Source organism: Amblyomma americanum, chromosome 2 (assembly GCF_052857255.1).
Source record: "Amblyomma americanum isolate KBUSLIRL-KWMA chromosome 2, ASM5285725v1, whole genome shotgun sequence".
NCBI classification, from domain to species: Eukaryota; Metazoa; Arthropoda; class Arachnida; order Ixodida; family Ixodidae; genus Amblyomma; species Amblyomma americanum.
In genome coordinates, this window is record NC_135498.1 from 181403731 (window position 1) to 181416874 (window position 13144).

General features: G+C 45.6%; 1 protein-coding gene across 1 annotated transcript in view; it reads left to right on the top strand.

Annotated features, from left to right (window-relative positions):
- SppL (signal peptide peptidase-like protein) overlaps nucleotides 1-13144 on the top strand; it is a 92101-nt gene that overhangs the window by 47616 nt on the left and 31341 nt on the right. Inside the window, exons 2-3 of the mRNA XM_077655560.1 lie at nucleotides 5228-5305; nucleotides 8331-8386. Coding sequence (XP_077511686.1) covers nucleotides 5228-5305; nucleotides 8331-8386 — 134 coding nt within the window. The remainder of the gene's footprint in view (nucleotides 1-5227; nucleotides 5306-8330; nucleotides 8387-13144) is intronic.

Below are 13144 nucleotides of genomic sequence, written 5' to 3' on the forward strand. Positions count from 1 at the left end.
CCCAGGTGACGAAAAATGTATCGACTGTGGGGAAAGGGGTACACTAAACCACATTACTTGGGAATGTCTTAGCTCACCAGGGGCTAAGGAAGAAATAAATAGTTTTGAAGCCTGGGAGGCGCTGCTGCGGAACGAGGACCCCAACGCGCAGCGCAAAGCCACCCGCGTAGCGGCTGAGGCCGTGAAGCATCAGCTACACCGTCCTCAGCGGACGGCCTCTTCTCCTAATCGGGCTTAGGCTTCGGCCGAGCCCGAGAGGGGGTAGGGAGACCACCATCTGCCGGAAATAGTTTTTCTGAACTGAACTGGGTACCTCCACCCTCTTCCCTCACCCCCCCCCCCCCCCTTTTTTTTCGCGTAAATTCCAGCTTCAGCGGCTAAACCAGCGGGGATGCAATATTACCGAATGCAAAGAAGAAAAAAACACTACTATCGGTTTCCTTCTTTTTTTGCTGCTTCTTCTGTTGGGTCAAAATTCTTTTCCCCCCTGCACTGGCGGACGGGAGAGGAATGACGAGTTCCCGCATTTTTTTCCAAGAAGGTACCTGCATGGTCACGCACGCTGTCGCCCATCACACCTCAGCTCGACATGCCTGTCACCTGGCAAACACATGTGGATATTGTATTGCCCTACTCCTTACACGTTCTGCGCACTCTCCTTTATTTTTTTTCGTGCGGTCCCCACTTCCCCCTTTTCCTATCTATGCTTATTTCTTTATTTTTACTTGTATATGTTTTTTTACTACTATCTACTTATTTCTGTACTCTATCCGTTTCTCGCTCACCACTGCTGTGTCCAAACCCCTATAAAAGGGGTAATATCAGTGAAGACAAATCACTCTTGAGAAAGATCGATCCTCCGATCGAGACGTGGACACGTGGATTCAAATAAATGACGGGCTAGAAATGACGGGCTAGAAGGCTTTAGCCTAAATCCCCTTCATTCCACTTACCGTCAGCAGGAATCCCTTGAGGGGGAAAAAAAGTGATATCGTGTGGGTTCAGCCTTGTATGTCGAGCTGTTCGTTCTTTTTTAAAATTTATTTTTGTCTTGGTCATTTGGTGAGATCAACTTCGTTGCTGACGCTTTAGCAGGCGCCCATTCCTTCAACGGGCAGGGGCGTTTCGTCTGCAGTACGCGGAAAATCTTTGTTTTTTCTTCTTCATGTATCATCGACTATTGTTCTGGATGGGTGGCAAGCGTCTCTGTCCACTCACTGCTCCTCGCGTCAGCAGCGTCGTCCTCCTGAATGGATTGGTAACCATTTTTGCTTCGATGAGGCATGTAGCAGACGCGCGCTTCCAGAGCAGCGCTGGTAGTCGTCTGCCCCCTGTCGCCTCTCGCTGCCCGTCGCGCTGTTAGCTTCTCCTTGCGTGGCGGACACGGCGCGAGCACAAAGAGCGATCGCTGACCCCCCGGTGCTGCCGGGTGCAGGCAGGGCGCACATCTCGCGCCAGGTGGCAGCGAAGCGTGGCACTGCTGGCGGCGGTCGCGCACTGTGCTCCCGTGCGTAAAGCTGCGTCCTCCCGCGATGCTCGGCGCGTCGTTCCCAGCTGCGTGGAACACAGCTGGCCGAGGCCTTGTCCTTGCGTCAGAAGAGAGTCCATGCAACACCCTCTAGAGAATTTGCCCATGCCGCCGCTCGCGAGAGGAGGGCTTGTCTTGGTACCCTTCCTAACTTGTGTGGGCGAGGGAAAGGCTGTACTTTTGGCTAAGTTAGAGTGAACTGGAAGTAGCCAATTGTTAGAAGAGCTGTATCCGGTTGCTTTTTGGTGTGTGTGTGTGTGTGTGTGTGTGTGTGTGTGTGTGTGTGTGTGTGTGTGTGTGTGTGTGTGTGTGTGTGTGTGTGTGTGTGTGTGTGTGTGTGTGTGTGTGTGCGCGTGCGTGCGTGCGTGCGTGCGTGTGTGTGTGTGTGTGTGTGTGTGTGTGTGTGTGTGTGTGTGTGTGTGTGTGTGTGTGTGTGTGTGTGTTCAGTATATATGCGATGTTTGAAGCGACGCAGTGCATTGCCTAGGCTCGCTTCACAAGGTGGTCGAGAGCAAAGGAAGGGCTGGCTGGGCCCTTGGACCGCGTCCTGAGGGAAAGGATTAAAATGGAGATTAATAATCGCAGGTAATATACACGTGTGTCCGGGAAGTGGTGTCGTATTAAGACGGGCCCCGCGTTCAATGGAGTGGGTCTTTTTTTCCTCCTCATCTATGACGGGCGCGGTGGCTTTGGGCTGGCCTTGGAAGATCGATCATTCTCTTGTACTTTTACCACTTCCAATTCCCAGCATGTTTCTTTGATAGCATACAGATTGGCCAGAGACCAGTCTCCCGCATGAATATGCTTGCTGACCTGCTCGGATTTTGACAAGAAAGAAAAAAACGAAAAGTGCATTCGCGCGCGGGTGGCCACGCGTCTGGTGTGTTGCTTTGGACAAAGATGTGGCGCGTAAAACGCACGTGTGGTTGCACTATTGAGCCAGTGGCGGATATTGGCGCATTAAAAAAGGGGACATATAAAAATTGGGCTCCATCTGCTTGGTTACAGTCCTAAGACACTGCATGCTGCCTGCTTTATATTCACAAAGAAATGTGTTGTTTTCGACGTGGCAAAGTGTGGTTATGCATATCCGTCTGTCCCGTCTGTCTGCTTGTGATTGATTGATTGATTGATTGATTGATTGATTGATTGATTGATGACATGGGTCTGTCTTCTGGCGACTGAGTCACCATGCTTGTTAACATCGAGAATCCGAACTGCACATTCTGCCATTTGAGGCATTCCAGGAAGTTATGTGTAAATTTCATTTGAATCCTGCTGATTGCCACTTTCGGCCAGCAGGTGTTTCATTCATCATTGTAAGAGGCATAGGCTGCAGAAACGCAATCCTATGGAAGACCAGCGTGCAGTCTACTGACTAAATGCTCCAATTAAATATCAGGTGCAATATTTTCCCAAAAAAAGAGGAAGCATCTTTGCATACATTCATACTTGTTGATTTGTATCCAGTGCGCCACATATGAGGCTGCCAGGGTATGACTGCACCGACATACGTCATTCAAGGTCGCTCAGTGGCACTAAGAGCATCTCGCTTTCCTCCCGTGTCGTTTATTCACAATGGGCGTTTGTTTCTTGGCCGATGAAAATTCGGTATGCGCACAGGCACACCATGCCAGTGCAGCAGTGTGAGATAAAGGCTTCCGGTAGCCACGAGAGCCGTACGAAATCAGTATTCTTTTCAACACAAGCACCCCCCCAAGCTGAAAAGCTAAAAATAATGTGATTATAGAGTTCAGCCAACTTGCTCCAACTCAGTCAAACTCGGCTCTGGCCGGCTACCAAAACCAGCATAGCGTTCGTGATGGGACCAGTAGCTAGGTGACGCTACTTCTGTAGTATGGCACTATGGCCACACTGAGCACGAGAGTACAGCTTTTGTCAAAGATTTCTAGGCCTCAAGAACCATGGCTTGGTGCAGGCGCACAGCCGAGAGAGGGTGCTGCGATCATTGCCACTCTCTGGTAGTGCTGCTTTAGATTGTGGACAGCGCTTCCGAATCGCTGCATGCGGCTACGATCTGCCTCATGTATCAGGGCTCTGCACGGCCTCCTCGCTTCATGCCCAGTGCCAGACACAGTGTCAGCACATGCTAGTTGGGCTTCTCGCACTGCATTAATTTAGGCTGTCCTGCAGTAGAGAGAAAAGTCCAAAGCTAGCACCCCTTGTTACACTGTGACTCATCTTTCCAGCACGCATGAGATACACAGACTGAGAGAGAGTATACACCTGTCCTCTGTCCATGTCTTCTATGTGCGCTGGAAAGATTAGTAAGCGTTACAAACCACCTTTTCAAGCAGTCTACACTTAGTCCTTTATTGCAAGAATAAATGATCCCAGTCTGGCGAGTTCAGTAGTGCAACACATATCAGTGCTAGAGAGACGGTTTGGCCTTCAGTGGTGCTCCAACTTTCCTGGTTTTAATATATCCTTTTTTTATTTACTGACCTCTGGTGCCGAGATTCTTGCAGGCTTGTTGATGCATAGTTTTGCCGGATTGCCAGCTCATAATGACTGGAACAATGACATGGGCTGCACTGTGTCCCGTTTCCTTCCTTCCCGTTGTCCCTGTCATTATGCACTAACCTCTGGTGCACTTGGGCTTCGCATTGATATTAGGCTGGAGATAACCCTCTATGGCGCACTTGCTAGAATGGCATATGCGCTTGGTAGTTCCCTCTCCTTCTTACATCTCTCCCCTATCGGTCTGCTGGGCCGTTGGTGCCCTGCGACACTGACTGTCCTCGCCACTCGCCTCTGCTGTGAATTCTCTAAGCTTCGCGTGAGTACAGTGCACTACCGAGAGCAGAGGCAGCACGCATCGGTTGTCTGTGCCGGAATCGCTTGAAGTACAAAGAGTAGGATGGACTAGGAAAAATAAATAAAATTGCTCAGCCGACACCTGCCCGAAGTACAAAGGGATGGGGAGGGGCGTTGTTTGACGGCATGTTTGGCAGCATGACTTGCGGTCGCACAACCACAGGCCAATGGCCCTTTTTATGTCTTTTTCACGAGCGAGATCGTGAGATATTTGAATTGCGCCGCGAAAATCTTTCGAAGCCAGCACTGGCAAACGCATGCCACCTTTGCCAGAGTATCCAGGCTGCATTGTTTGCTTCTCAAACATATAGTGGAGCACTTATGCCACCCCTCTAGCTCTATATCTGTAAGGTAAGCGGAACCCTTGTCCTTGCTTGTGAGGCCTTTTGTTCTTTCAGGAAGAAGCAAACCCTGTCGCCTGGTTACTTCTTGGCAAAGACGGTACCCACTGGAGCTTACGCTGTGACATGAACTTCTGACTCACTAGATATTTTAAGATACGCAGGTTTGAGCTAGCGAGGGTTTAATGCACTTAACCTGCTTAATGAGTCTGCTCATTACACTCTGTTTGTTGTTTATTGTATTAATTTGAACTCATTAACAGCTTAACAGAGTGATAATTTAAGTATTATGTCACTTTGTGGTTTTTAATAAAAAATTAAAGCTAATTAATCTGGCACTGTGCTTGCAAAAGTGTCACCCTTCAGCACACCTTTTTCGTGGGATGCTTTTCTTTGCCATTTGCAGCTCCCTTTCTGGTGTGTTCTCTGTATCCTGTATTTTAAGCTGGTGTCCAGCAGTACTCAGTCTGGTGAGCCTGCAGGTGATTGACGTGGTACTGTTTTTCTCATTGTTGTGCAGGGCGTACTCCTTGGTGGACTCGTCACGTGTGTCCACCTTCCTCATCTCCATTCTGCTCATGGTGTATGGCAGCTTCAGGTGAGCCTGCTTTGCACATGCACACACGCACTGTGCTTGAGCCTGTCTGAGATGCCTTGTTGATGTGTGCAGTGTGTGTCTTCCTATGCTTTCTTGTGTAGCTCTTCTTTTGTGTTGAATAACCTGACCTGCACCCGTATTCTGGAAGTGTCCACAAAGTAGACATGTCAGAATGGGTTTGGTTTAAACTAAGTGCATTCTTTTTTTTTTTTTTTGCGGGAAGAAACTGCTGCTCTCTCTGATTGGTTTAATTGCAGGGGAGCTCCCACTACCTTTAAATCAAACAGACTTCCTCTTTGTGCTCTTGAACACTTTAATAAATTGTATTTGTAGCACAAATATTGTAATGTTCACTTTTGCACTACAACTATTATTGCAGTGGCAAGTAAAGTTTCAGCCGAGATGACATTAACAGGAAATACGTCATCTGGCATCATGCAGCCATCAATTGGTGCGAACCAACCAGTGTACATGTGCACTTAGTGAACACTTTCAGAGTATGAACCCTGATTACAAGTTTCTGTACACGGTGTATTAAAACATTCTTTTTTTTTCTTTTTCAAAAATGAGTGCCTCGATGCCAAGTTGTTACATGAAAATTGTTGTGTTCAGGTGCTGCCCCTTGTCGCCAGTCATTTCTGGTGTGATCTGTGCCAAGCACTAGCTGAGTCTTGTGCAGTTGCTACCTCACTCCTAGTAGGTCATCTTAATGCAAGCTTTGTGTGTCACTAGAGCTAAATTTGAGGAATTTGGAATTAGAGAGTGGTGCCAATGCTTTTTCAACTGCTTAGTGAATAGCCGTCTTTTGTACAACTTTGGGAAAAAAAAGTAGGGAAGACAAAATAAACCAACTGTTCTCTGCCAGGGCACTTTATTTTTCATTCCTTTTTGTCTGCCTCAACATAGCATTTGTTTGTTCTCCGACAATTTCTGTGGTCTAAGCATCTGGCACTGGATAGTATGTGCATTCACCGGACTATAGTAGGCATATGTCAGTAGGCAGTGGGCAACTTTGTTTCAACTGTTGAAGATACTCGGTCTTGCTTTTCTGCTTATTACTCGGAGTCAGCGGCATGCACCTTGCATCATGTCTCATTGGGTGCATGCCGTGTGCATCAGTGGCTTGAGAGTCTTTCTGTATGTTTTCTGTAGCTGCAGTGCCAGCTGAGAGGCATTCTCAGCTGCGCATTGGTTGTTTGCTGCTATGCGTTTGTTTTCTGGTTGCCAATCACCCATAGCTAAAAACTTTTGACATACTGCTGATTACCCTGGCCTGCAATGCATTCCCCTCATGGGACTGGTTTTCTGGGCCAAGCAGTCATGCCCAGCACTCACTTTACCACAGGTTGCCGGTGTGCAGGCTTTAGCCGGCTGCCGTTTAAGTTGGACTGTTTTGTAACACGGTTTGGTGGCAACACTCCTGTGTGCTGAATATCATTAAAATGAGTGGCATGTGCACGGAGGTCTTATATTTCTTGCTGTACGTGTTGATTGGCGAGTACATGACCTCACAGTATCCAGTTCAACATAGCTTACCAGTTACTTGTACACAGCGCTCAAAGACAAGGGCTGTAAAGGCAGTAGCAGAAGAGATGGCATTGGGTGTCATTGCCAACATCATGGTAGTAAAGGCAGTAGCAGAAGAGAAGGCACTGGGCGTCATTGCCAACATCATATTTTCATGATGACAGCCAAAAGAGAAGAGATAAGCTGGGTACCATATGTCGTAGGACTTTCAGAGTTGCTGTGCTGCCATCTCCTACAGTGATGCACATTAATTGCTACCCCTCCCCGCCTTCCGCCCTTTTTTTTTTTTATGTATGAGAGGAGGGTTTGCGCTGGTGGTCTGGAGGGTCATTTCAACAAATAATGCAGCTGTTCCACAAGAACTGTGCATGCACTATCACTCTGCTTACAGGCTGTGACAGAGGCCTTATGTGTGACAAGAAGGGGGGCTTATTAATCGAAAAAGAAAAAAATGTCACATACACTAGTAGCAAGACAGACTGAGAGCTTACTTCATTGCCATCACGCCTTGAAAGGCAGCAAATAGGTTTTGGCCTCGTTTGAAGTCACTTCTTTATGCAACCAATCATTTAAATGACAGTCTTTCCAGATTCACTACACGTGGGCTCTGGCTTACTGAGAGGCATCATAAAATATGGGTTGGCAATGTCATTGCTAGAGCCTTGTATTCTCTGTCAAGTGTGCAGATGTAGGGAAGTAGAACGCTCTCGCAGTGGCTATCCACCTTTGGTGCCCTTATCCCTACATAAGAGCAAAGCACCTGCAGTGGGCATGCTTTGGAGCCTCTGCCTACAGTAGCAGCATCCACTCTCCAGTGTCAACCTCTGGTTGCTTTTGTTTTTATTTTTGCCTTCCTTGTGGATTTGACTTGCATTGCTCACCTTGATTCACTCCAGCTTGCCCTTTTTCTTATTGGCCATGGTTGGTTTTCAGCTAGTGTGTAACACGCGGTCAATGTGTTCTTTGCTGTAGGCTGATATTCCAAGTGTCCTAGCGTCATTGTTATCATCAGACCACAATTTTTGTTCCTTACTGTGTGTGCTGTTCAGTCACATTTAGGCATCTAGTGTTCTATAAACACTGCTGGGGCATATTCCAAGAAAAAGAAAGGCATTTTCACCGTCATTTGGACCCTTTTTTTTGTTGTCATTGTGCAAGTTCTGCTGCTGTGCTAAGGATGCAAGCTTTTACATCATGGATGAAGAACTATTAGAAGGAAAGCAACTGCATCTGTAATGCAGTTGCTCTCTCTTGGGTGCCTTTGTGCATTTCTTATCATGGATGCATAGAATGTAGCGGGTGTGAGGAATGTCATGGAATATGGTTTTCAACTCCTGTGCTCTGGCCGCTGTCTGTTCTTAGTTTCCGGTTTGTTGTCTTTGGAGGACAATACGCAGCATTCACACGTGCTGGCGGGCATTTTGCACAAATGTAACAAGGCATCTTGTGCATGAGACAATGGTCAACTGAATGTGGTGCGTACCTTCTTTCGTTGCAGGTCACTCAACATGGAGCAAGAGCAGAAAGAGCGCAACGGCCAGGGAACCGATAATAGTCAGTCCCTCTTCTTGTTTTGTTTACTGTTGTTTCTGGTCATGTTTCTGGGCACATTTTGTTTGGTATCGTAAAGGGCAGTTGTGTGCTTGCTTTTTCAATTAGCTCTGGGCCTCCATGTAAGAGTACTGGAATGCCTTCACAGTGGTTTGGCAGAAAAACAGGTGGTTTGCTGTTTGAGAAACATGAAGCTGGTGAAGGACGTTGGAAAATTCTGTGGGCACTGCTGTGAAAGAAAGATGGGTAGTCCTTGGCATGAGGCACTTGCAGTCCGACTAGTCGCTGCAGCAGGATGTTTTGAGGAAAACAGCTGTGCAAAGTTTGTGCATGGTTAGATCGCTGAGTGTCTTGATGAGGACATTAATTGAGTGCCAACCAAGTGATGAGCTCTAGTTCGGAGTTGTGAAACCAGAAATCTTCTACATCAGTCAAATAAAGGAAGATATCGAGATTGGTGCCATTGTCCTGCATGTTATAGGTGCTCATGGATTTCTGAGATGACAGCTTGTCTCTTACATTGGTGTCGTGTGCACCACTCAGGGTGGCACGATTGCACTGCCATATCGCATTGGAACTGGCGGTAGCCGCACAGAAAGTGGTGTACCTTGACAAGTGGCATTGTCAGTTATGATGGCTGTGAGAGGTAGTGTGAGGCTATGGAGTGCCTGCGATAGAAGAGGCCAGTAAATTGTTGAGATGGAAACCTGCTGCCCTGCAGCTTGGGAGGGATAGCAAGCTGAATGGAACACTGCATGTATTCCAAGTTATTTTACGTGTGTTGGCACAAAAACTGTGATCAAATACCTTGTGGCAAAAGCTAACATAGAAGACATGATACAGCACAAGGTCCGCTACCATGCTAGTGGTCCCAAACAATCTTTGGGACTTGTCTAGGAGTTTCTGATTTTGGGATGGAGCTTCTAACTCACTGTAGTCACACATCATGAATAAAATCGAGGCTTGTGTTTGTTGTTGGTAATTTAGGATAAAATCACTTGTTCACTTTGTTTTCCATTTGTAGGACAAAGCGCACAAGTGTGTTCCTGACCCACATTTCATGTTCGTTGTCTTTACAATTCACCTTTAGTTTTTGAGGTGGTTCTTGGTTCATTTGGCAGGTGCCACAGTTGCCTTCAACTGGTTTACTGGTCTTGTCTGTTGGACATTTGTTTCACATTACCAGCTACACATTGTGTCCCTTGGTTTGTGCAGAGGGTGTAGCATCAGTCATGTCATGATATGGCTGGCCACCTGCTGAGTGCACACAGTTCTGGTAGTGAGGAGTAGCTGGACGCACATTGTGATCTCATGGGTTAGTTTCCAGTCAACAAATCACATGTCTGGCTAGTTCCTGCTCAGTGTGGTTCATCAATGGGGATGTGGCTGCAGCACTTCACCTTTGCCTTATCTGGTCATTCTTCTCTGTCACATTAGTCACAAGGTCCTGCACTTGCAGGTTTCCTTCACAGCTCAATGCCGGACCATTTTACCTGAACGCTTGTCCAGCTAATCGCGTGTCTAATTGACTTTGTTCCGGATGGCTGGACAGAGGGGAATGTAAGAGTGCTGACTGACTGTTCGCACTGAATTTGTGCAAAGGTCCTTTCTTAGGAACAGAAGCAATGCTAAAATAAAATGGCATTTGACAATTCACACAGCAGCTGCAGTAATTGCATGATGGTGAACCATTATATTTGAACATAGTCTCACTCAATTTCTGTATGTTTAGGCCTCCTGGGGTGTGGCCTTTTCTCTTTTGCTAAGCTGCTCCGTGTAGAAAATATATGAAATCTTGAAAGTGTCAATTGTAGCAGTGCATAAAGTGTGTACTGCACTTTATATGATGCAGGCACTACCACCAAAGCTCTCATAGGCAGTTTCTTTGTGCACCTTCCTACCCGTAAGAGTATGCCACCCTTTCAATGTCAGGACTTTGCAGCCCTTATGAAGCAAATGAAGTTATAATTCAAAATTCCTGATCCTTACAAGTCAAGTACAGTAGAACCTTGTAGATACGTGCTCAAAATTGTGAGCATTAAAAGTGACCCATACAGTTATGGTTTATCCTCCTGTTGATATGTTTTTGTATAACACGATTTCTCTGCAAACATGTTCATAACTGTGCCAAATTGTGATTGTCTGATGCATACAGAAGATGTGCAAACGTGCAAGCAGTCCAAACCTAGTGGCATGCAACATGAAGAGTAGTAGTGGTGGCTTTTTAATGTTGCACAGGTACAAGGGAATGAAGCGTCCCAAAATGACGAGGGAGAGATCCCAGTTACTGTTGCCCTTGCCGGTGGTGGAATGGATGCAATGAGTGGTTTTCTTTTGTGCAGTGGAACGCTCCTATAATGGAGGACAAAAATGTGGATAGAATTGTGCAAGCACTTTTCAGAGGTTGCAAAACAGCTCTTGAAATCTTGCACAAACACTAATTGACTTTTTGAGGTGAATGTCAATAAATGCCTTTGTATCTCGTTGTTCAACCCCAGTTTTCAAAATCTGTGTGGATTTGGATTTTGCCCAAGTTTTCCAGAAACACATCAATGATGTTCTGTATTTGCTTTTGTGACAGTCTGAGTTACTGCATGTTTCAACACTTTGTACTTTTGTTTGACGCTGTACTTTAAGTTGAACATGCCCGTTCAACTAACCTCAGTTCAGTAGGAATATGTTTTCGCAGTCGTAGTGCTTGCATACAGCTTCCACACTGTTGCTTGCGAAATTGGGACTCTAGTGAACGCCTGCAAACTATGGGAGGTGCATTAAGATAAGACTCTTATCATGCCTTTCTCAGTACTTCACTTCGACTCCTGCTGGGGGGGGGCTTCATTTTATCAACCTTTCAACAAAGCAGTGTTTGTAAGGCAAATGGAGGGCTGTGTATCGGCTTGGTAGCCTGGACATCGTTCCAGGAAGGAAATGTGTGCTTGACCTGCATGTTTTGCAAATGAGGTGCTATGAGCGTGACAACTAGCATGCTGAACCATGCTAGAGAAACAGACATGCTGAAGCAAATGCTAGAGTGCAGTATTGCTGGTCTTTATATTTCTTTGACGACAGCAGTTACCTTCTCAGCCTGATATGTCGAACCTTCCGGCGTGAAGCATTTATTTATTTATTTATTTATTTAATGATAGCCTCATTGAGGCTAGACGCATTTTAGAGGGGAGTGGTTCACAAAAGATTACAGGGGTATTATCAGGTGTCAGGTTGTTGTCATGATGTTAAGTCAGAGAGCTTCATGAAAGGAAGTCTACAAAACTGTGTTAGTATGGTTGATCAAGAAAGCAATGCGAGCTATTTGGTCATTTAGTTGCAAACATATGCTTTCATTCTGAGTTCAGGGTTACAGAATGAATCACTGGCGCATAGTTTTAATTCACTACAATGGTTCAAGAGCTGGAATGACAACAAACAATGTATTAGTGGTTATTGCATCTTTTCTTGCCTGACATCACCGCCATCATTTGGTTAATGAAATCGAAACCTCATGAGAGAAGAAATTCACTTTTAAATTATTTAGCAATCGTAGGCAAATACCACACAGAGATTCATGTATTCTAATGTATTATGTGTCATTACATACGAAAAACATGCATATAAAAGGAGGTATGTATAGTTCTTTAAGGAGTTTTGGTTAAAACATGGTGCACGTTTATGGGCATACAAAAGCTCATGGTGCAACTGTCAACTCTTGGTGTCGTGTTAATGTGCTCACTGTGTTGGAGCATGCATTGGTCTCGGAGAGGACTAGCTGTGTTACAGAGAATTTGAAAAATTGATTTTTGAGGAAAGGGAATGAGGCATTGTCTGTTGGGAATCTCTGTGGACACCAGAACCATGCCATAAGGGAAGGGATAAAGGAAAGAGTGAGAGAAGAAAGAGAAAGAGGTGCCGTAGTGGAGGGCTCCAAATAATTTCGACCACCTTGGGATCTTTAATGTGCACTGACATCACACAGCTAGCACACTGGCATCTTTTGCGTTTTGCCTCTGGAACCCAACTCTAGCTCAGTAGCCCAGCACCCGAACTACTTTTTTGCAAAATAATGATTTGGATATTTTACAGGTGTGAGGAGGCTTTGAGGGTGCATTTCATTTCCTCTCAATCTCGGTTTTTGCGCACATGGTGAATATATCCATCCCAGAGAGAGCATTACTGGCCCAATCACTCAACTCACTGGCACGTGATGGACACTATACAAGGTTTTCTTGTTTTGTTTTCGTTGTGTTCTCAAGAACCATTGGCAGTTTGTTGGTAGCAGAACAAGAAGTGAAACATTTTTTTTGCCTCTTATTTCAATACCACATTAGGAAATGTATAAGCGTATGTTATTATCATGAGTAAATTTGGCATTAGTCTTTAACTTAATTGCAATAAATTCTTGATCTCTATAAATAATGCGTCAATCTTCTGTCATATAGACAGTGCGTCACTGGCCCTAGGTGTCTCAAGCACAGCAACACACATGGTGCGAAAGTTTCAGTGGGCCTTCTCACTTTCATCCTCTTATTATTGTATCCCTCCACTCTTGTCAGTGATTATTGTTGCACTCATCAGGGCTGAAGTTGTTATTTCTGAAATTAGTATTTTTGATGAAAGCACTGTGCATTCGCTCATTCCTTGGTGAGCACACTGTGGAGCATTTATTTATTTATTGGCTTGTATATGTGGTAGTCATTTCATTGAAAAACTGATTACTTTGCTGTTGTTTGGTAGTGCCATAATCTTTGCACTTGTTGAGTGACATTG